General features: G+C 39.7%; 2 protein-coding genes across 2 annotated transcripts; one reads left to right on the top strand and one right to left on the bottom strand.

Annotated features, from left to right (window-relative positions):
* Positions 1 to 8,246: 8,246 nt before the first annotated feature.
* Positions 8,247 to 11,371, bottom strand: LOC146331314 (cilia- and flagella-associated protein 337-like). Its single transcript, XM_084743009.1, has 2 exons — positions 8,736 to 11,371; positions 8,247 to 8,268 (listed from the first exon to the last, which is right to left on the bottom strand). The coding sequence occupies exons 1-2, from the start codon at positions 11,369 to 11,371 to the stop codon at positions 8,247 to 8,249; spliced, it is 2,658 nt and encodes an 885-aa protein (XP_084599135.1).
* Positions 11,372 to 18,238: 6,867 nt separating this feature from the next.
* Positions 18,239 to 22,278, top strand: LOC146331313 (uncharacterized). The gene is made up of 3 exons (XM_084729525.1): positions 18,239 to 18,614; positions 19,761 to 20,144; positions 21,169 to 22,278. The coding sequence occupies exons 1-3, from the start codon at positions 18,410 to 18,412 to the stop codon at positions 22,017 to 22,019; spliced, it is 1,440 nt and encodes a 479-aa protein (XP_084585651.1). The 5' UTR covers positions 18,239 to 18,409; the 3' UTR covers positions 22,020 to 22,278.
* Positions 22,279 to 23,143: the final 865 nt, after the last annotated feature.

Below are 23,143 nucleotides of genomic sequence, written 5' to 3'. Positions count from 1 at the left end.
TCCCTCCTGCACAGAGGGCAAATCTTCCTCTCCGTCCTCTATCAGTCCATCCTCCACAGAGGGCAAATCCTCCTCCCAGTCCTCCAGTCCCTCCTCCACAGAGGGAAAATCCTCCTCTAAGTCCTCCAGTCCCTCCTCCACAGAGGGAAAATCCTCCTCTAAGTCCTCCAGTCCCTCCTCCACAGAGGGAAAATCCTCCTCTAAGTCCTCCTGACCATGGCCTTACTGCACCTTAAAAATGGCCTCCATGAGACCTCCTTCACCATCAGAAAGTAAGTGCCCCTTTTAAAATACTATGATGACACAAGATGTTTAATGAATTGGCCTGACAAAACAGTAAGTTGTTCTGGTGAACAGATAATTAAACAGGAAATGTCTTTTTGTCTTTAGGTGAGCTCAGTCATCCATCACTCCCTCCTCCACAAAGAGCAAATCCTCTTTTAAGTCCTTCAGTCCTTCAGGTCTGACCAATGCCTGACCATGTCTTTACTGCACCTTAAAAATGGCCTCCGTGAGACCTTGTTCAACATCAGAAAGTAAGCATCACTTACTTTCTGATGTAAGTGACCTAACAGGATGTTCGTGTCTCTTCCTGTATTTTCTCTTAAGTCTGCTGGAAACTGTCTGACTTGACTGCAGCTTTTTGTCTCCACCTCGTGCTGCGGCCTCCTGATCTTGTGTAGTCTCCAGCGAGGCGCAGTTCATCTTGAACGCACCTATTGTTTTAACGCACATGGGAACGAATGACATCATGGCTAGAAATTCCAGCAAATTGTGCGCAGACCTTGAGTTTCTGTGCTATACAATTGAGAATCTGGGAAAACGCTGTCTGTTGTCCGGCCCCATTCCTACTCTCTCCAAAAGCTCTGAACATTTCAGTCGACTCTTCAGTCTATATCACTGGTTAAAAAATTTCTGCTCTGCTGCAGGATATGACTTCATCTCAAACTTTGATTACGTTTGGACTAACCCAAGCCTGTACATCCTTAACAGAAAGGTCACAAAACAGTTGATGACAAATTTTATCCAGTTTATAGCATTTTTGTCCTGATGTGCACTGCAGCTAGACTCTCACTCTCTAGTCTCTCACTAACACATCTACGGCAAGCCGTTTTAACATTTAATAGCTAGGCTGGATATGTATTTTAGATATCCATAATTCAATTCTTCCTATTCAAAAATAACATTTCAGGTTCATGTTGTAGATATCTCTAACTGGAATCAGGGATAGTCGTAATTCAGATGTAGATATCTGCAATGTGAGTTGTGGATATCTGCAACTTAATTATGACTATCTGTAATGACGAACCCCATACACATGAATGGGAAAAGTGACGTCATTTGTTCTGGTAAGAATGTTATTGTGGATATCTGAAATGTTCTTTTTGAATAGGAAGAATTGAATTACGGATATCTGCAATACATATCCAGCCTAGTAATTAAATGTTAAAACGGCTTGCCAGGATTTAAAGAAAATTAAATATTTGGGAATTTACCTTACTGGAGATATAAAGAAGCTCTATGTAGATAATTACCAAGTTTTGGAAGATAAATTGAGACAAGATTTAAATAGATGGAAAACTGTACCAGAGCGAATACTGAGTTGAGTAGAAAGTGTGAAAATGATGATCCTTCCTCAATTCCTGTTTTTATTCCAGGTTTTACAACTACCCATTCCACAATGTAGTTTTAAAAGATGGAATCGAATGCTTTCAAACTATATCTGGAATTATAAAAGGAAAAGGAAAAAACTTAGCATGCTAATACAACCTAAAGAAAAGGGTGGGCTTAACTTTCCAGATTTAATTACTTATTTTCATGCTACACAAATAGATATAATAATGAAATGGATGAATAATAAAGTGAAACCTAAATGGAAACTAATAGAAAAACAATCAACACAAATATCAATTGGAACATTACCTTACCTAAGTTTAAAGGAAATGCAAAAACACAATGGGAATAATAGATGTGTAGAATACACATTAAAACATTGGAGAAATATTTGTAAAAGGTATGAGATTGACAAAAAATGTATATACTTGAGAGAGACGATGAGTGATCCAGATGCTTTGCCAAATAAAATGGATAAAATACTGGAAGAATGGGCTGCTAAGGGACTACAGATCTATTCACAGATGATTACTAATAATACGATAGATACATTTGAAACATTAGTAACAAGATTTAACATACCCCAGAATAATTTCTTTAAGTATTTGCAAATAAGGAGCTATCTCACTAAACAGCAAAGAGAGGATCAGAGTCAGGAGATGCATGGGTTACTAGATTTTATAAGCAAAAATAGAGACAGTAAAAATTAGACTTGCACCGATTTCAACTTCCTTAGCCGATTCTGATTTCCGATTTTTGAGGGGTCTGACCTCCCGATTCCGATTTTGGCCGGTTCCGATTTTCAGTCTTTCTAAGAACTGTAATTGACAGCATTCACAAACATTTTTGCAACTTTTCTTGTAAATATGTTCATAATAAGACACTGACTATTAAATATTAATTTTAATACTTTCTCCAAAATCATCCAGATTACAACCAGGCCTTGTTATAATTTTATATTAAGATTATGAATTGGGTGAACGTGATCTCGCGATATCATCTCGCGGGATTTCGTGGGACGCGATTTCACGTGATCTTTTGTGGAAGCGGATGTAAACAAACCGGAGACTAACGCAGTGCAACAGTTTGAAGTAAAACTTTGCCGTGAGAAAAACAAACACAGAAGTTAAAGGAGTCTGGATTAGAAAATGTTTGAGGAGACCCATCAACACAGGTTGTTTATTCTTCAGCCAGAACAGGAGGTGAGATTTTAACTGTCCCTCTGTGAACAGCAGTCTGCTGCTAGCTTGCTAGCATTAGCCTGAAGTGCGAGAGAGTTTACGGCTGTTCTGCGTCATTGTCAGCTGCTCTGTCTCGTTGTAGACTGTCTGTCTTCTCTTTATCCTGTTCTTGGAATCTGTCTCTGACACCAGCTTCAAGCAGACGTGTGTCAGAGTGTGTAGCTGTTATCAGCGCTGTGTTGACGTCACGGTCAGTTTGTCTGCTGCGCGCATGACGTGACCATCGTGCAGAACATGTGTGTGACAATGACGGGCACAGAACCGGATTTGTGACGCTGACCGGCCGGTCACCGGTCAAGGCCAGTCACGTGAAAACCGGCCCGATTCCGAGCATTGCCGATTAATCGGTGCAAGTCTAGTAAAAATAGCAAAATGTCAAAGCTGTATAAGATCTTAAGAGAAAAAAAAAATTAATACAGACAGCACCAAAGACAAATGGGAAATAGAAATGGCAATAACAATTATAGAAGAAGATTGGGAATACTCTTGTAAAAGAATCTTTAGGACAACACAATCAAAATACTGGAAAGAATTTGCTTGGAAAATTAACATGAGGGTTTTTGCAACACCCCGATTACATCAAAGTACAGTGTGTGAGGTAGTGCTGAATGTTGGAGGGAAGGTGGGGAACAAGAAGCACATCATTCACATATTTTTTTTATATCTGCCCTGTGCTGAAAAGGTTTTGGGGGCCAGTCCATGGAGGAAATTATAAGTATTTTCAATTTAAAGAAACCATTACAGCCACCCAATATTATATTAGGAATCATCCCAGCAGATAGAGAATAGAACGCGAAGTAGATAAATATTTGTATACAATAATACGGATAGCCGCATTAAAACAAATTACAAAGTAATGGATAATTTTCCATTTGGCATGTAATTGTAATGGATGCTATAGGAAAGAGGAATATCATTGTGGGAGAGACAAAAAGTGAGTAAAAAACACCCTAAATATGTTTAGAACTACAAATGAACTTTCTTCTGATTGTTGGTTTGTTTTTTTTATTTTGCCACTGAAATAGGCCATCGCTTCTCAGAATAACTTTGTGACTTAAATGCTTTGTCTAGACCCACATTATATAAACCAATTTTGTCCTGTATTGTTAAATGTTAGAATATCAAATTTAATCAAAAGACTGTCATGTGGCATGGAATTGCTTCCGCTATGTCCAACCCTCCTCCTTTATCCGGGCTTGGGACCGGCAAAGTGACCCAAAAGAGAAACTTTGGCAGAGTTACTTAGTTTTTTTTAAATTTATTATTATTATTATTATTATTATTATTATTATTATTATTATTATTATTTCTTTGTTTGTTTTGTTTTTTGCTTTTTTTTTGTTTAGTTTTCTTAAGTTTGTTTTAGTTTTTAACCTTACGCTCTACTTAGGAGCCTATAACAAGTCACAGTAAAACATGAACATAAAACTGTAACATTTTTAATGAGTTTTTGTATAGATGTTTTAACTTGACAACATTAACAATGGTAAATAATCTGGGCCTGATTCAGGTTCATTGTTTGTTTTTTTCAGGCCCCCCCTCCACACACACACGCTGTGCTGGTGTGACAGTGAAGAAACATTTATGTTTACATCCTGCTCTGTAAGCCAGAGCGGGATCAGCAGCGGCTTCGTGCACGTGCAATTCAATTGCAGTCTGGACACGGAGGAGTGCTGCTGCTGCTGCTGCTTGAAAAGTTGCGTACAAAGAATGAAGATCTTAATATTTTAAACACTATCCATGTTGCACACACAGTTAGTGTGTTTGGTCAGACCTACAGAACTGGAAGTGTAGTACCTCTTAACTACGATACAAGAAGTGAACGTTTGTTTGGTAAAATAGTTCACATCCTTCCAGAATGTGAGAAGGAAGAAGTATTGATGTTCGTCAGAATTTTAGCAGTTGAATGTTTTGATGGTCATTACTATGCTTATGTGGTGAACAGAACAGGTGTGTTTGAAATGATGAACATAAATGACCTTGCGGATGTCAAGCCATTAAGCTTGTCATGTTTCCAGGGAGACAGAGTTTACTTAAATCTCCGGTATAAAATTGTATAAAGTCATTCTGAGCTGTAGCTTACACACTTGGGTGTGTACTTATTGAAATTCATTTCAATCAGGAGAGACTAAGAGTAAAAGAGAAATGGTTTATTGGCACGTGCATGATATATGAAACATGAACAGTCTTTGGCGGTTAGACCCCATTGAGGTGAAACAATGTGTATATATATATAAATGGGGTGATGAAGCTGTAGTGAAGAGAACCCCACGGGGTCTAGACACTGGTGATGATGATGAGGTGCAAAGCAGAGACTGGTGAGGTGAAGTGGCTCTGGACTCCTGCTGCCTGGACCTGAAGACTGGAGGAGAGGGAGTCAGGGAGGATCGAGGTGAACATCTTGTGGCTACCTGAGTCCAATGACTGGAGGAGAGAGGGGTAGAGGAGGGTCGCGCGACTGACTGAATGACAACTGATGGAGCAAAGACAGAGACTATTTAAAGTTTTGGCAGCAGCAAATTGACTGGCTATCGCGACTGTGGCAAAATCTGATTGGATAGTAAAGACGAAGGTGAACGCCCACAAACAGCTGATTAGAGGGAATAGGAGGAGAGAGCTGGAGTAAAGGAAAGTTATGAATGAAGGCAGTGTAATAGAAGATCTTCCTGATTGAACTTACGCTGAGCTTCATGTCAATAGGAAGTAAAATAAATACATTTTTAACACAATAATGGGTCTATATAAGGACTACACATATTGTGTTATATTCAACACAGTCACTGTGTTGTGTTAAAAGTAACACAAAATGTGTTGTCCTTATATAGACACATTAGTTTGTTGGGGATTGAGGCAATTTGTGTTGATATTAACACATCTGTTTTAAGGCTCAGTAACTTTTCTACCAAGAATGGTAATGCAGAAATGTTGGTCCACTGCCAACTGAGTCATTCCTGTTAAGGAAACTGTTAAATTAATCAAATAATCAAAGAAAATACTGTTAATTATTTAATTTGATTTTTTTTTTAGAATGGGAGAAAACCGGAGCACCCGGAGAAAACCGACATACAGACCCTCCACATTTGGACCTAATTAGATTCATGTCGAAATTAGAGGCAGAGCAGGGCATGTCATGCCTCCATCATCCTGGGAAAAAATGCAGAAGGTACTGCCTTTCCCAGTGATTGGAAATGGTGGTTGTAGTTGTTGACATGATGACAGGGCCTTGGTAAGTTTTTTAAAATGTTAGTGCAAAGGGATGTGGAACATCTAGTTGTGGCCTGTGGTGAGCAGCCCACTCAGCACCGTATTTCACACCCACATTTTTTGAAAATTCATTCATTAATATAATACTTTTCTGGGAGAAAACCGGAGCACCCGGAGAAAACCAACATAGACGGATGGAAATCAGAGGCAGAGTAGGGCATGTCATGCCTCCATCATCCTGGGAAAAAAATGCATAAGGTACTGCCTTTCCCAGTGATTGGAAATGGTGGTTGCAGTTATTGATATGATGACAGGGCCTTGGTAAGTTCTTTAAAATGTTAGTGCAAAGGGAGATAGTCTGTTCTTTCTTATTAGCAACTATATTTGGACCAAGTCTTGTTCAAATGTGGAGAGGCTGTCTGAGAAGAGCTTTGTTTAAGGTCAATGCCAGAGTTCTTCATAGCATTCATGCAGCATATGGTGAGATGAGCTCTATCAGGGATAGGTGGCAAATGTATAGGTTTTGTTTTTTTCACAGAGCTCTGCTTGCCTAGCATGATGTTTGGTGGACCTTGTGTGAGGTAACTGACATTTAATGTGTTGCCTTGTGGAATCTTGGGCACCTTTTCAAATCTATACCTTATCTCTCTCAGATGTGGAGAAGCTGTCTGAGGAGAGCTTTGATTTAGGTTAGTGTCACCTTTGATGCGTGGTGTCTGAGGTGGATGTGGCTTGATTTGATTCTGTCTACGTGTGAGCTGCACTGTCTCTGAGATGGGTGGAAAACGTACATGCTTTGAGGTGTCTTTAAACTCCTGTTTGACTGCACTGGCAGATTGCTGCATGTGTGATGTGTCCTTCACAGAATCAGTGTTGCCTGTGCTGAGCTGAGCCACGCCAGGGATGCATGGCTTGTCTGGCAGGATGTTTGGTGGACATGGTGTATGGACATCGCCTTTTAATGTATCTCTCTCCTGAAGTATACGTTCACATCTGGTCAAAGTCTTTTTCAAATGTGGAGAAGCTGTCTGAGGAGAGCTTTGTTTTAGATTAGTGTCACCTTTGATGCGTGGTGTCTGAGGTGGATGTGGCTTGATTTGATTCTGTCTACGTGTGAGCTGCACTGTCTCTGAGATGGGTGGAAAACGTACATGCTTTGAGGTGTCTTTAGACTCCTGTTTGACTGCACTGGCAGATTGCTGCATGTGTGATGTGTCCTTCAAAGAATCAGTGTTGCCTGTGCTGAGCTGAGCCACGCCAGGGATGCGTGGCTTGTCTGGCAGGATGTTTGGTGGACATGGTGTATGGACATCGCCTTTTAATGTATCTCTCTCCCGAAGTACACGTCCATATTTGGTCAAAGTCTTTTTCAAATGTGGAGAAGCTGTCTGAGGAGAGCTTTGTTTTAGGTTAGTGTCACCTTTGATGCGTGGTGTCTGAGGTGGATGTGGCTTGATTTGATTCTGTCTACGTGTGAGCTGCACTGTCTCTGAGATGGGTGGAAAACGTACATGCTTTGAGGTGTCTTTAGACTCCTGTTTGACTGCACTGGCAGATTGCTGCATGTGTGATGTGTCCTTCACAGAATCAGTGTTGCCTGTGCTGAGCTGAGCCACGCCAGGGATGCGTGGCTTGTCTGGCAGGATGTTTGGTGGACATGGTGTATGGACATCGCCTTTTAATGTATCTCTCTCCTGAAGTATACGTTCACATCTGGTCAAAGTCTTTTTCAAATGTGGAGAAGCTGTCTGAGGAGAGCTTTGTTTTAGATTAGTGTCACCTTTGATGCGTGGTGTCTGAGGTGGATGTGGCTTGATTTGATTCTGTCTACATGTGAGCTGCACTGTCTCTGAGATGGGTGGAAAACGTACATGCTTTGAGGTGTCTTTAAACTCCTGTTTGACTGCACTGGCAGATTGCTGCATGTGTGATGTGTCCTTCACAGAATCAGTGTTGCCTGTGCTGAGCTGAGCCACGCCAGGGATGCATGGCTTGTCTGGCAGGATGTTTGGTGGACATGGTGTATGGACATCGCCTTTTAATGTGTCTCTCTCCCGAAGTACACGTCCATATTTGGTCAAAGTCTTTTTCAAATGTGGAGAAGCTGTCTGAGGAGAGCTTTGTTTTAGATTAGTGCCACCTTTGATGCGTGGTGTCTGAGGTGGATGTGGCTTGATTTGATTCTGTCTACATGTGAGCTGCACTGTCTCTGAGATGGGTGAAAAATGCACATGCTTTGAGGTGTCTTTAGACTCCTGTTTGACTGCACTGGCAGATTGCTGCATGTGTGACAAGTTGCTTGTAGCATTAGCATGGCCTGTGGTTGACGTGGTGTTTGAGGGACCTGGTGTTGATATATTTTCAGAGCCCTGCCAGACTTCACCATGAGACTTCTGTTTAGAGTCTTGTTTAATTTCATGTAGTTGTATCCGATGCTGATTTCTTCCGAGTGTGCAAAACTGTGGATTAGTTATAAAGCACTTATTAACCATTTCACATATTTCTTCATAAGATAGTCTACATTCTTCTTCTTCTTCTTCTTTGGAAGTGTTCATGTTTATTAATAGTGATGTGAGTAGTGATGGAGCTATCAACTCATATTTTTCTTTCGTATTGCCTTTAAATGGTTTAATTGTGTCCCAGTCTGATAATAGTGATGTGAGTGGATTTGTCAACTCATCTTCTGGCTTTTCTGCGCTTGGTATTTTCTTCTGATCCTGGTCAGCATTCTCTGTAAGGCTGATTTCTGTGTCATTTGTATTCCACACGTCTTTACCAAAGATACCTATGTGCTGTCCTGTAGTTGTCCATATATGGACATTGCAGTCCAACCCTGCAGTAAATATGACATTAGAAGCAGGCTCACACATAACACTCACCAACCCTTTGTGGCTAGCTCGCCAGGACTGCAACAGAGGAGGCGAACATAATGACACATGGTACCCTTGCATGTTTTCAAATGGCCCTTTATCTGCCTGTCTTCTAAACCCAAATTCCTGGATGTCCCAAAGATAAATCCTTCCGATACTATCCCCAATCAGTAATATTTGTTCATTGGTATCAGTCGACATGGTGGTAATGGCAGCATCATCATTCTTAATTGCCTTGAACTTTGCTAACAGACCTCCCTTGCTTTTGAGAGACCACGCACAGATGTAAACATCTGTACAAGTCAGCAGTGTCGCTGTGTCATAATTGTCCTCTCTTCTCTTCAGACATATAATAAGATCATTGATATTCTGATCAGACTTGTTTTCAGTGGCTCTGACATTCATTTGACTGTTGTTAACAATCATTACCTCCCTGTGATCTTTGTCGTTTTCCATGTATATTCTAGGGCTTTTCGTGGTGTTCAGAAAGTAGAGAATCCCTGAAGTCATGGCATCCCAGACAATGACATTTCCATTGCTGGATGCAGTAATCAGTGTGGATTCACACCTGTCAGCTGAACAAACGTCATCTAAATAATCATGCTGCAAAAATCTGTTCTGAAGTTTATCTATATCCAGGTCAAAAATGACCTTGGAGTTCCTTTGACAGACAAAGATCCTATTATTTATGCTGACCAAACCTGTCACTTTGTTTGACACTATAACAGGAAGAACGTCAAGTTGTAATCCATTATTGAAATTCCACAGTCTCACTTTATCGCCCGGGCAAATTGTAATTAGTTTGCGCTGCAGGTCATCAAATGCCAGGGCAAATTCTTGGCCCTGGTACATGCCACTTCCCTCACTTGAAGTGATATTGAACTCCATGACAGCATTTCCTCTTACTATGTCCCATACTGTCACCACACCATCCTGGCAAACAGAGACGACCAGTTTGTAAATCCTGTGATAGAGAGCACCACACAGGGGCTTCTCGTGGGATGTTAACATTTCTTTAAAAACATCTGTTCCTCTTCCAGTATATTTTGCTACATTGCTATCAGCCACGAGTAACTCATTGTTGTAAAAGTTATAATGGAAAGTGGAGATTTTGGATGTTTTCTTTTTTTCAAAGAATATGCTTTGCAGAGTCAGCCAGCAATCACTGGACCACACACGTATGTTTTTGTCCGTAGATACAGAGACAAACAAGTTGTCTAGAGTATTAAACACAATGTCAGTAATGGGTGCAACATGTCCTTTCAATTCCTTTATGCACGTTTTGGTGTTGTGGAGAAACCACACCCTTAATAAGCCATCTCTACCCCCTGTCACCAGATACTGAAACAAAGGGAAGTATTCAGCACAGGTGAAACACTCCGTATGTAAGCTGCCCCTAAAGACAGTTTTAGACATTGCCATTTTGGGCGGCTGGGGTTTGGTAACAATGATCATTTTCTTGGCCGTTTTACCACAGACAGAAAATGAATTTATTGATGGAAAGTATCGAATCTGACTGCATACATCACTAAAGATGTGGCATTTCTGACAAATAAAGTCTGAAGAGTGGTGTTTTAACAGAGCTGAAGCGTAATAAGTTGGATAACCTCGCACAGATATCTTTTCCTTTGCCTCTGTACAGAAAAGGTTTCCCTGCTTTATATCACATGAGATAAATATGTAGAGAAATCCTGCTATATCACCAAAAGCAAATATGGCTTCAGTCCCGTTGGACCAGTAAAGCATGGTATTGACCCTCTGCTCTACTATTAGAGCATTATGAATTTCACAAATATTAGGGAAATCACAGAAATTATAGAATAACAGTTCACTGTCAAAAAAGGAGATAGCCAGCTGTCTGAGTTCTCTGATGTACACCATGTCAGTAACACACAGTTTTTTGGTGTGTGACATGGGAAGTGCATTGAGGTCTGTGGCCATTTCAATTCTGTATGGGGTGTCACAGTGATTATTCCACGTGTGGATGACACCGTCCATGCTGACTGAGGCATACTGACCAAACAGGTAAGGCCTGACTTCTTGTGGTGGAAATGCATAAGCTTGATGAAAGTCTGTGCCCTTCATGAAGGGCATGAATACCAGAGCAACGACTGGTTTATAACTATAATTTAGAGAAAACATTTTGAAAGGTTTTGGAAATGGTTGATTTTTGTAATCCATGTCTTTTGCTGCTTGGCCCTTGTACGAAAGGTAGTCCAATAGCTCCCCAAGATCCACAGTTGTATCACAATTTGTGTCAATCTTCATGTGGAGGATAAAGAATTCTTCTTTGCTCAGAGTGATATGTAACTTCTCCATTGCTTCACAGAATTCATCTGCGTCCAAGCCTTTACTGTCATCACTATCAACTTCTTCAAATATCTTCACAATCCCTGGAATATCTTTAGCGGTAAATATTTTTTTTGCTTTTGCCACAGACATGGCTGCGTTTATTTCCTTTAATACTGTATAACAAATTCAGCAGTTAGTGTAGTATAGTGGTATTAGTATGTTGCTGAAATGAGAAAAGTCTGTTTGTACTGGTATTGAACAGTTCCTGCTGAAAATGACAATAGTTAGTTTAGTTAAGTTTGTTACAAATCAGAAAGAAGTTAGCTTGTGTTCTGCCTGGGTCCAGAATTCCAGAGCTTACATCATCAAAGGCACATTCTAGAATCGTCAAAGAGATCAAAGTCAGTATATTTTTTTGTAAAACTTTATTGAAACAAATAAAGATTTACAGCAATTTTAAATGCACTGAATAGTGATGATGTATCAATACACCAAAGGGTGTATTGAAAATGTCAGAAAAAAAACAATATTTAAATATTTTGTAAATCTTACAGATGTTATAAATCTTAACATTTTTTTAATTTGTACAAAAAAAAATGTGTTAAAATTTTTCTGTGGGGGATGAAGGCCACTGATTCTCAAGCTGGGGCCTGGCAGACTTTGTCTGCTCTGAGGTCCTAAAAATCAGATCAAACTTTAATGTTTGATCATGTCATTTATCTGTAAGTTGGCTTGGTTTCCTGTTAGAGCTGTGAAAAGGGGGCTCAGCTTTCCTTAGATACAAGCAGGGGGGTCACTAAGGAAAATAAGTCAGTTCTAAAAAATATTTTCTATAAAAAAGCCAAGAATTATGATCGGCAATAAATCATGACCGTTTACTCCACAGCTGTTTATTATATGGACAAGACCAAAATAAATGCACCAGCCTTTCTGTTAAATTGCCACAAAAAGTACAAGTTATATTATAGTCTGTCACGTTTCTACAAGTAATGATTACTTGAATAAAACCTGCTTGGTTTTCTTATTGAAAAGGTTGATGAATTGCCTTGTTTCTATTCTTAGTTTGCCATGGAAAGCAAGTTTTCCCATCAGTTGTTTCAGACACATCCAACAGTATGGTGATTATCACTTCCTTTAAGACCTTTAAAAGGAGGAATAATACCAGGGGGACAACATGGAAGACAACTGAGAAATCTTGGTAAAACAGATATTAGAAAATAGATTTATTTTTATACAAGATGTATCTGTTGTGCCAAATAAAGAATCTGAGGAATGAAGTTATACTTATGTTTATAAAATGAGGAAAGTTTGATTGGAATTCTGACATAAGTGCATAATAACAAACTTAAGATCACCAACCAAGGAAAGGACATGACGTGGAATAGAATCCATTCATTCATTCAACCGTTATTTTATCTCAGAAATACATCGAGGAAAAGACCTCATTTATAATGCAGAATGCAGAGTACAATGTAAAACAATAAAAATAAAAGTACCAAGACACCTCAGAGAAACTTACAGAAACGTGGCAACAAGAAGAAAAAAGCAGCTGTCTGTTGGCTCTGTTTCAGCTCCGCCCGGTCCTCTCTGCACTCACCAAAGCTCCACGATACACGTGAATGAACACAACAAAATTTTTTCCATTTATTATAATACCCTTTTATAGCAACTTTTCCTGCAGTAGTTTCCGTCATTGATTCAGGGTCTCACCGAAGGAACATGCACATGCAGCTGCACTAGTAGGAGGAGTCCCCCACGTCCTAAAAGACCTGTTATTTGTTCAAGTCTACTGTCACTGGGCAGATTCTCTAAATGCTGAAAACAGAGCCATAGAGGAGGTGCAGAAGTGTTGTTCTCTCTCAGTACACCTGATGTACAATATGCTGAAAGGTTTTTATGAAATTATTTCTCAGTTATACCAAAACAATGCTGCATACTGGAGCTTTAAGATCAAACCGCCTGATTGCTCAAATCCTTGCTCTGATTAAGAGTTGTAGTTAAGAGTTGTTACTTCATAACAACAGTCTGTTATACATAGCAAAGATCTGTTATAAAAAATAACAGATCTTAGAATGCTGCAACTGACCAATCAGAAGCGAGTATTTGACAAAGTCATGTAATAAAATAGTATGACAAAACTATTGTTACGGAATATTTCTTTATCACCTGTAATCACAATGCTGGGGGACTTGACCTATCTGAGACTCCCCTCCCAAAGGGTAAAGGGCTTTGTGAGCCTAACCTTTACAGCCGCCAAAAGATGCAAGTGGAATCATGAAGATCCCCCTAATGTTATGCAGTGGATTAATGAGGTTAATTCATGTGCTCCCTTAGAGAAAAAAACTTATACCATTAGAGATAACCCATGGTTTTTTCATAAGACTTGGAACCCACAGATGACCTATATGGAATTGGGTCAATGTACTGTCTAATAACTTACTCTTTCATTTCATCTTTATTCCTATCTTAAACTTGTCTCTTGTTATGGTAATGGTTCTGTATTGTGATTTGTTGAATTTTGTTATGATCTGGTATGTCATGTTTGTCAAAATATGATAGTGAAGAATGAATTAACTGAATTTTCCAACGACTAAAATAGTACTACAGCCACAGGGTACATTTTTCTGCATTCACTTTAAGAAAAACTCATTCTTCTTAAGTGCACTGGAGCACTTAGAGTGTTCTGGAGAACCATTTCATTCTTAAGGACCTCATAAGGTTCTTTCAGGAAATTAATGCAAAAAAAGCGTTCTCTAACACCAGGACCGCCAGCATTTTAGCGCCCCCTCCAAGCACCTCAATGGTCTGCCAGACTGTCAGATATGATCTCATTGTTTGTGCTCAAAAGCACACCAAGAATGCATTGTTTTTAATGAAGATACTAGAAATTAAGATAAATAAACAAAATATCAGAGTCTAGAACAGGACTGGTAAACCATTCAGTGTCTCATGTCAATATACTAATCAGCTTTTTAAAATTTAAAAATTTTGTTTTTTCACTGCTGCTTCACATCTGCTGTCAGTTAGTTTAAAAACACTGTAAACACTGTAAAATGATATATAACTTTTAGTCTACTATATTGTTGTTCTATATAATGTATTTTAATGACTATTGCAGAATAAAAGAAATAAACACCAAAATAATAATGCCGTTGCTCTGCTCCTCACTGCAACTGGATTTGTTTCCCAATTGGGAAAATCATTTCACCAATCAATACACACACACACACACACACACACGCACACAGGTGCCAACTACACAGGGGCACTGAGAGTTTTATGCCCCCAAAAGTTGAAGTTGGGGGTGCTGTGACCCCCAATCTTGAGGCAAAGCAGGAAAAAATGCAGATGTCATACAGCCATAGACTAATAAATTTAATTGGTATTTGACAGGAAAGGAAAATAAAATCATAACGTGCTATATTATCAAGATTTAATTTTCATGCAGGGCAGTGTGTGTTTTGTTTTGCTCTTATGTTTTACCAGCAAAGCACACCAAATACTTTAAGTAGTTAGCACAAACTGCCATGAATTCAAACACCGCTGATCATTAATGCACTTAATACAGCAACTTTTTGCTTTACCATCTGAACGAGACAAACAACACCATGTCCGACACCAGCTTGGTGTGCAACTACTTCAAAATATTACATACCTAAGATGTAAATTGTGCACTATGCTAGAGGGGTAAAATCTGCTGGATGAAGTTCCCTGCAACATTAATATGAGACAAAACTCCAAGTGAAAGCCCAAAGCTTCAAGAACAATGGATTTATACTTTATCTCCAAAATACTTCTGGATGAAATACTGCAGCATGTGATGGATTTACTGTCAGCTGTGGTAAAATGCACCCCTAACTGAAGAAAGATGCCAAAATCTCCTGAAGAATCCATCTGAAGCCTCAGAGCAAGTGAATGAGAGCTTTAGTTTTCCTTTTAACTTTGAGTGATCAACTCACTACTAACTACTAGCCTACTATGTTGAACATTGAACTGTGCATGCAAGCTGTCTACTAGCAGCAGCCTATAAACACAAATGGAATCTGGAATATGTTTAAGCTCAATATCATGACTTTGAGGCAGGATCAGCACCTTGGAAGGCACCAGAGTGCTGTGGTACCTGGGGCAAAAACTCTCAGTCCTTTTGGTGCACTGCCCACACACAGATTGCTTTCAGTGTTGGGTTTCAGCCTTGCCCCTTACATGCAGACATTTCTCTGGGTTCTCTGAATCTTTTAATATTATGGATTGCAAATGGTGAAATCCCTAAATTCCTCTAGTGTTGTGTTGAGAAACATTGGGCCTCATGCAAGAACCACTCATACAAACAGATTTACTCAGGTGTGTTTTTTGTTTGAGATGAAAATCTGCGTACTCTACCATTTTCATGGAATGTAGTCAAATACTCATGTATTACATCACTATGTATATTTTGTTTCTCTCCTAAAGGCAGCTCTGGTAGAAGCACACAGACCTTTTTCTATCTGGGTTGGGCCAGACTCGTGTGGTCAAATATAGTGGCTTGTATTTTTTGTATGTTATAATCATAATTGTTTTATCATTGTTTTTCTGGATCATACCCATCTTTATTTCTCAGATATGATATGAGAAACTCTTCTCTGATCTGCAATTAAAAACACAAACAGTAACAACAGGCATCAGTGTCCAGGGCAGATCATTTATATTTTGACCCAGAACTACATTAAGAACCAGGATGGAAGATTATTCAAATGTTTTATTTTAGTTAAAGTTGCTACATCACAAGGTAGAAACTCTGCTTTACAAGTAAATGTCAAAATTCAGCCTCTAAAATGAAAGTACTTGTTATCCATAATGTCCTCTTTTAGAGAGTTAAAATATTATAACATTTTAATATTGAATTATCGTGTAGGCAGCATTCTGATATTGTAGCTGGTGACGGTGGAGCTCATCTGACCTACTTCATACACTGATGAGTAGTTTAACCTATAACAATGCATCGTATTTTATAATATTATAATGTGTTCTGTATGAAAAATCTTAATCTTAGCCACATGGTCCAATGTAAGCACCTTCTTTGTCTGTATTGATACACTTTTCATTCAATTTAACTGTTAAGTTACTTCTAATTCAAGTTAAAATCTACAAGAATAGTAGCCTAGTCTCCTGAAAAAATAGAAACAGACTTTTGCTTTGAATGCAGATAATGCTAGACTTCTAAAAGAATTTGAATTTGTATTCAAAAAAATCTTAAATAGCATTATTAGATACTACAGCAGTGATGTGATTACTTTGAGGACAGGTTTTATTTGAGATACAGTGGGTTAATATGATGTTTGATGAGTTTTTGTAATGGGTGGGGGCAATTGTAACACCGATTTCTGTTTCTGTTATGTTTATAATATCAAAAGATGTGAAAGATGCAGTCATTGACAGAAGTCTTATCACATAAGGACATAGTAACTTAAAATGGCATATAACATATTTCTAATCGATCAGTTGTTACAATAAATGGTTCATTTTAATTTCAAGGGCTTTCACATTAATAACTGGGTGCAAAATGAAACTGTCAAAAAGTGTCCTGATGTTCACAGCTTGGTAAAGCCCATAACATCTGTTTTTGCAAGGACAAAAGGTGTTCATGACAAGCCCAGGTCAGGCAGACCCCATAAGACAACTGTTCGAGAGGACCGTTTGATGCGTCATCAGTCCAGGGCCAACCCTTTTTCAACTGCAGCGGAGCTACATGAGAACTGGTCACCAGAAACCCCTGTATCTACAAAAACAGTTTGTCGAATTCTCTCATGCAGTGGTCGTGTTGCATTTGCCAAGGCCCACAGCTTACAGAAAGGATGAACAGTGGAAAAGTAGCAGAATTTTGATTTTTCTGATGAATCATCCATTGAACTGCATCCCAATTGCCACGAATACTGCACAAGACATGTTGGAACCCGCATGGACCCAAGATTGACCCAGAAAATAGTCAAGTTTGGTGGAGGAAAAATCATGGTTTGGGGTTCAGTATGGGGGTGTGTGAGAGATCTGCAGAGTGGATGGCAACATCAACAGCCTGAAGTATCAAGAAATTCTTGCTGCCCATTACATTCCAAACCAAAAGAGAGGGCAAATTCTGCAGCAGGATGGCGCTCCTTCTCATACTTCAGCCTCCACGTCAAAGTTCCTGAAAGTGAGGAAGGTCAAGGTGCTCCAGGATTGGCCAGCCCAGTCACCAGACATGAACATTATTGAGCATGAGGAGGAGTCCTGCAAAACGGCTTTCTTTGCATTCCAGATGACTTCATCAATAAGTTATCTGAGTCATTGCCGAGACGTATGGATGCAGTCCTCCAAGCTCATGGGAGTCATACATGATATTAATTCTTTTTTCCAAGGCACCATGACTTTATGTTCTGATGTTATTGTAGCATGTTTGTGTATTCAAAATAAAGTATATGTATACATTCTACATTATGTTTGTATGTGACAAGACTTTTGTTCAAGCAAAATCTGACCTTTCTGTCCTAATTAAATGATAAAACTCAATGAATGATACAAAACTTTATTCGTTATAATAAGCATAATCTAGAGGGCTTTGCCATTTCTGATTCCAACTGATCAACTACAAGTCAAGATAAGCGACAAGACTTTTGTCAGGGACTGTAGATGTATATTACAATTACCCCCAGTCTTCACTTCAAGTGACATTTTAATGGTATGAAGAGTAAGAATGATTACACAAAGCCAAAAAAAAAAACTATAAGACCTATTTCAATGTATATGTGAGGATCCAGTGTTGGTGAAGATACTTTGAAAGCAGATTTGCAAACTGCCAATGACCTCTAATGATTTGAGCTACAGCAAAGCTACGCTCAAGGAAATCATAGCTTCGTTAACTGAAGGTACTTAGAAAAATTTGCTCAAACTACTTTGTAAAACATGATCAAACTAACAATTTATATGTTTTATAACAAAAAATAATAAAGAAAAGTCTGACACGAACAGCCTTACAATACAAGCCGGCGTTGGCTTTTCTCGCTGCTCTTGAATAGTTCCAGTATTTTCCTTGAGCGCCTGAAGTGAACCCAGAACGGTGACACCCTCCTGAGTGACCAGCAGGAGGCGACAGCAGTCAGTCCGAGCGCTTCACCGCTTTCAGCAAAACCACTGAAACGCCTCGCAACAAGGAAGTCACGGACAGGGGGTGTGTAGATGCGTGAGAGCAGAGCAGATATGTCCTCTCTACAGCACCTGAACGCTTTTATCTCCGAGAGGCTGACCGCGGCGGCTGTGGAGATCTTCGGGGCGGTGGAGAAGACGCTGACAGAGTACCAGGGAGAAATCAGCCGCTCCAAGCAGGAGATCGATCACCTGAAAACACTGGTGCTGTGGCCTGAAGTCAGACTGCACAGATCAGGTGTGTGTGTGTGTGTGTGTGTGTGAGTTTAACACCTCAGCGTTTTATAAGATGATGCATTGTAGCTGGCACGATGAAGGTGCAGCTCGCTTTAGTTTATGTCAGTCAAATTATCGCATTTCTCACGAGGATGTTTCATAAGGTTCAGATGATGTGTCATGTCAAAAAAACAACACATTCACGAAACTATAGATTTGAAGTTGATTTTAAAGTTGTTGTTTTTTTTCTATTTGAGCTTTAACAGTCGATTAATCAAGCAGTCCAGCTGAAAAACATTAATTGCTGTGTGTTGATAATCGTTTCAGTCATTTCCCAAATAAAAACGTTTGACATTTGCCGGCTCCAGCCTCTCAGATATAAGGATTTGCTGCTTTTCTTTGTCGTGTGTGATAGGAAATGAAGAGTCTGTGGGGTTGGATAGAAGAAGGTATTTGAAGACGTCACTTTGAAAATAATCAGCAGGTTAATCGATAATGAAAATATGAAAACTAGTTGCAGCCCTACTTTTAACAGAGTGTCTATTTGCACCCATGTGAGAATAGGTACTCGCACAGCCATTTGGCTATTCACACCTGATCCCCTTAATTTTAGCTATAAACAGCAACGAATTTAAATTAGAGGTTGTGGTGGATCAATGGGTGAAGCACAGGACTCTTCCAAGTTTAAGCAGGGTTTGAACCCTGTCCTGGTCGACTAAACTCTGAATTTAGTATGAGAAAACAGTGGCAGCTCATATTTTAGACTTAATTAAGGGCTGCAACAGTGATTATTTTCACTCTGTTATTTTCTTGATTAATCGATTAGTTGTTTGGGCTATAAAATGTCAGAAAATGTTGATCAGTGTTTCTCAGAGCCCAAAGGGATGTCCTCAAATGTCTTTATTTGTCTAATACTCAAAGATATTCAGTTTAATGTTATAGAGGAGTAAAGAAACAAGAAAAAAAATCACTTTTGAGAAACTGACATCAGAGAATTTTGACTTTTTTTTTTCTTTTCTTTCTTTTCTTTAGTTACACCTTGGGTGCAAATATCCACATTGGGTATTCTACACCAGGTGCAAAAAGCCACATTGACCATCTGCCATGAAAATAATCATCAGTTGCAGCCGTAATTTTTATCTACAGTCTCCCCCCTCATGTCATTCAGCAGCTTATCAGTTCAGTCCTCATTGCTGTGATGAGGAGGCCTCTCCTGAGTGCTGCCATGAGGAGGAGGAGTGGCCCCTACATGTGAGCCCTGATCACCTGAGCGCCCTGCATATTAAAGAGGAGCTTGACCAGAGGGCTGATCTGCTGGGACCGTCCTGCAGGCAGCAGAGTGATACCACCGTGTCTCCTCAGATTGCGAAAGGAGAAGGTCACACAGAGCCGTCCTCACACCTCTACAGAATATTAACTGTTGAACGGGCAGCAGATATCAAAGCCGAGCCTGATGGTGAGGAGTTTATAACATCTCCATCAACCAGGGAGAATGAGATCCCCAGTGGAATAAATCCAGAGCCGTCTGGACCTCAGCAAAAAACCCTGATAGGTGAGCAGCGGACTGGGTAAGAGCACATCCACCAGAGGCTACCTCAGTGGTTCTCTAAATTTTTTTGGCATGCCCACCTTCATAAGCTGAAAAAAGATGACAGGGGAAGCGACTAATCAAAAACAAACCAAGGTGAATTTTAATGAAATAAATGCACAATAGCATCAGCAAACTCTTGTTTGTTTACAGTATTTTCCCTATAAATCGTATTCATTCATTTCATTTTTTCCATGCCCCACCTGCAGTGACCTTACACCCCACAATTTCTTTGAAAAGTAATATTGGCAGTGATATTGACAAGGTAATTAAAAGTTAAATTGCACCAGATAATGAATGGAAAAACAGCACATGACATTAAACTCGATATTTTACATGTTAACAGTAATGAAAACTAATACAACACATGATAGTGAAAATATGACATACATAAAAGAAAAGTAATATTGGACATGGTATTGGGAAATAATTTTAAAAAATATATATTAAATGAAAGTTTAATTACAGTTTAATATAAAAATACACAAAATCAAAGCACTAACCCCTTTCAAACTAAACGCCTCGTGATGGTTGGAACAATAATGTTGACTGTCTTTGTTAGATTTTAAATACAATTTTTCCAAGTGCTCATGATGGCCTTGTGTGCCACATGGAACCGTCCACTTCTGGACCGTATTAAGCCCAGGTGTGTGATATACCAAGACATTTTGATAGGGTTTGACAGAGCCCACATGTCCATTTGACAATGCTAGAGTTAAACTGCATCACAGTTAATATTTTCACCATACATATTTTTACTAATGTAAGCTGGTCAGTTAATGACATTTTCACTGTATTGTTGTTTCAAGGTGTTTCAAACTTCAAGCAAACTGTAGTTTCAAACTGTTTCATTGTTTCAAGGTGAAACAGTTTCTTAGATGTAACACTGGATGTTAATCTGCTTTAGTTAGGAAATGCAGGTGATGCAGGTTTGTCCTTTTGCAATATAGACTCTTTTACTTATATTTTCACACCTCTGTCCTTGCAGATCCACTTAAGATCACTCATCCTGAGCAGGATGGATCTGATGAGCAGCAGTTCACTGAACAAGACTGGAACCCCTGTCAGGACCACGAGGACCCTGATCCCCCGCAGATCAAGGTGGAAATGTTTACATCATCTAGTCCTCAGGAAGTTACTGACCACGACAGCAAACTCCTTCTTCTGTCACAGAGGAGCATTTATGATGAGCGTCATGCCGCAAGCCCAAGGGATGACCAGACTGTGACCAACCAGACATTTTACACAGCACAGGAAAAGAGAAGGGACACCGAAGAAGAAGGCTGCAGAGTTTCTCAGCCCTACTACTCCATGAATCAGTGTGAATATGGAGAGAGGACAGAAGATGTGGTGAACGGAGAGTGGATGAAGGTGCTCACACCCACACGAACAAGGCCAAGGAAAAGGCAAAACTTGTGCAGTGAAGGAAGAGAGGTTATTGGAGTGGAAGAGGACGTGAATGACATCACCAGGGAGAGAAGACACACCTGTCCCATCTGTGGAAAACGTTTTAAAGAGTCGGGCCATTTGAAGGATCACGTGAGGATCCACACAGGAGAGAAGCCATACCAGTGTAAGGAGTGTGGCATGAACTTCAGGCAGAGCGGAGCTTTGACTTTGCACATGAGAATCCACACGGGTGAACGGCCGTACCAGTGCACGGACTGTGGTCGGCGCTTCAACAGGAAAGGTGACATGGAGACTCACAAAGTGACGCATACGGGGGAAAGACCCCATCTGTGCATAGTGTGTGGGAAAAGTTACAAAAGGAAGAGCAACTTAAACACACATTTAAAGATTCATACAAGGGCCAAAATGGATTACACACAACCGCTGTGACAGTTTAACTGTGACTGAGCCTCTGAAAAACATGGACTGTTAGATTCTATATTAGTATGGTGACTGGTGTGTACTCTATAATACACTACATAATACATTTCTAAATTAACTGAAATGATTGTTTCTATCATCCTGACAGCAAAACAAAAATTTGTTTGTTTTTTCAAGTTGATGGGAAGTTGTTCTGCGATTTCATTTCTCACCTAGTCTAGGTATTATTGAAGTTAGGCTGTGCTCATTAAATTGTGATTTGGGTCTACTGATCTTGCATTTTTTAATTTATTTATTTAGCGGGGATGAGGGCTAGTATCATATTATTGCCAGGACTGCTGATGTAGGACTTAAGAAAATCATGTTGTGAATGCAAACCAAACCAAACTGCACCAAACCATGTTCCCTTTTGTCTGGAACCACAGTGCTTCATTTATAATGGCCATAGATTTCAATAATATTTCAATTAACTGACCCTTCTTAAGTCCCACCCCTTTTCCTCTATTGTCCAATAACAGTTGAGCAAACTTTGTACCTTGGTCAACTTTCTCCTTTTCCTGTAAAAGTGACGTATAGGGCCATATCTTAAGCTAGGAAATGTTAACCAAACCCTAGCTAACAAGCTAGCTAATGTTGGCAAAATGCTAGCTAACTATCCATTCATCATCTCTAACTGCCTATCCTGACGGGTCACGGGGGGCTGAAGCCTATCCCAGCTGACATTGGGTGAGAGGCGGGGTACACTCTGGACAAGTCGGCAGTTTATTGCAGGGTTGACACACACAGACAAACCACTTGTGCTCACATTCATACCTATGGGCAATTTAATAGTAGGACCCAGAGAGAACCCATGCAGACACAAGGAGAACATGCAAACTCCACTCAGAGAGGCCCTACCCCAGCCACAAACCCCCCAGCCAGCTGTGGGATTCAATCTCAGAACCTTCTTGCTGTGAGGTGACTGCACCACCATGTAACTAGCTAGCTATTAATAGATGTGGATTAGCTGCCAAGTCAGTGAGCAGTTCGATAACATTGGCTAACTTAATATGTTTATGAATGTGGCTGTTACAGGTCCCTCAGCAACATCTTTCAACCATCTTAAAAAATTGGGTTTTCTTTTCAACATAGAG

This window comes from Lutjanus erythropterus, chromosome 2, assembly GCF_056507025.1.
Source record: "Lutjanus erythropterus isolate fLutEry1 chromosome 2, fLutEry1.hap2, whole genome shotgun sequence".
NCBI classification, from domain to species: Eukaryota; Metazoa; Chordata; class Actinopteri; order Lutjaniformes; family Lutjanidae; genus Lutjanus; species Lutjanus erythropterus.
The sequence above is the reverse complement of the archived record's forward strand: the minus strand, read 5'-3'. Positions and strand labels throughout refer to the sequence as shown.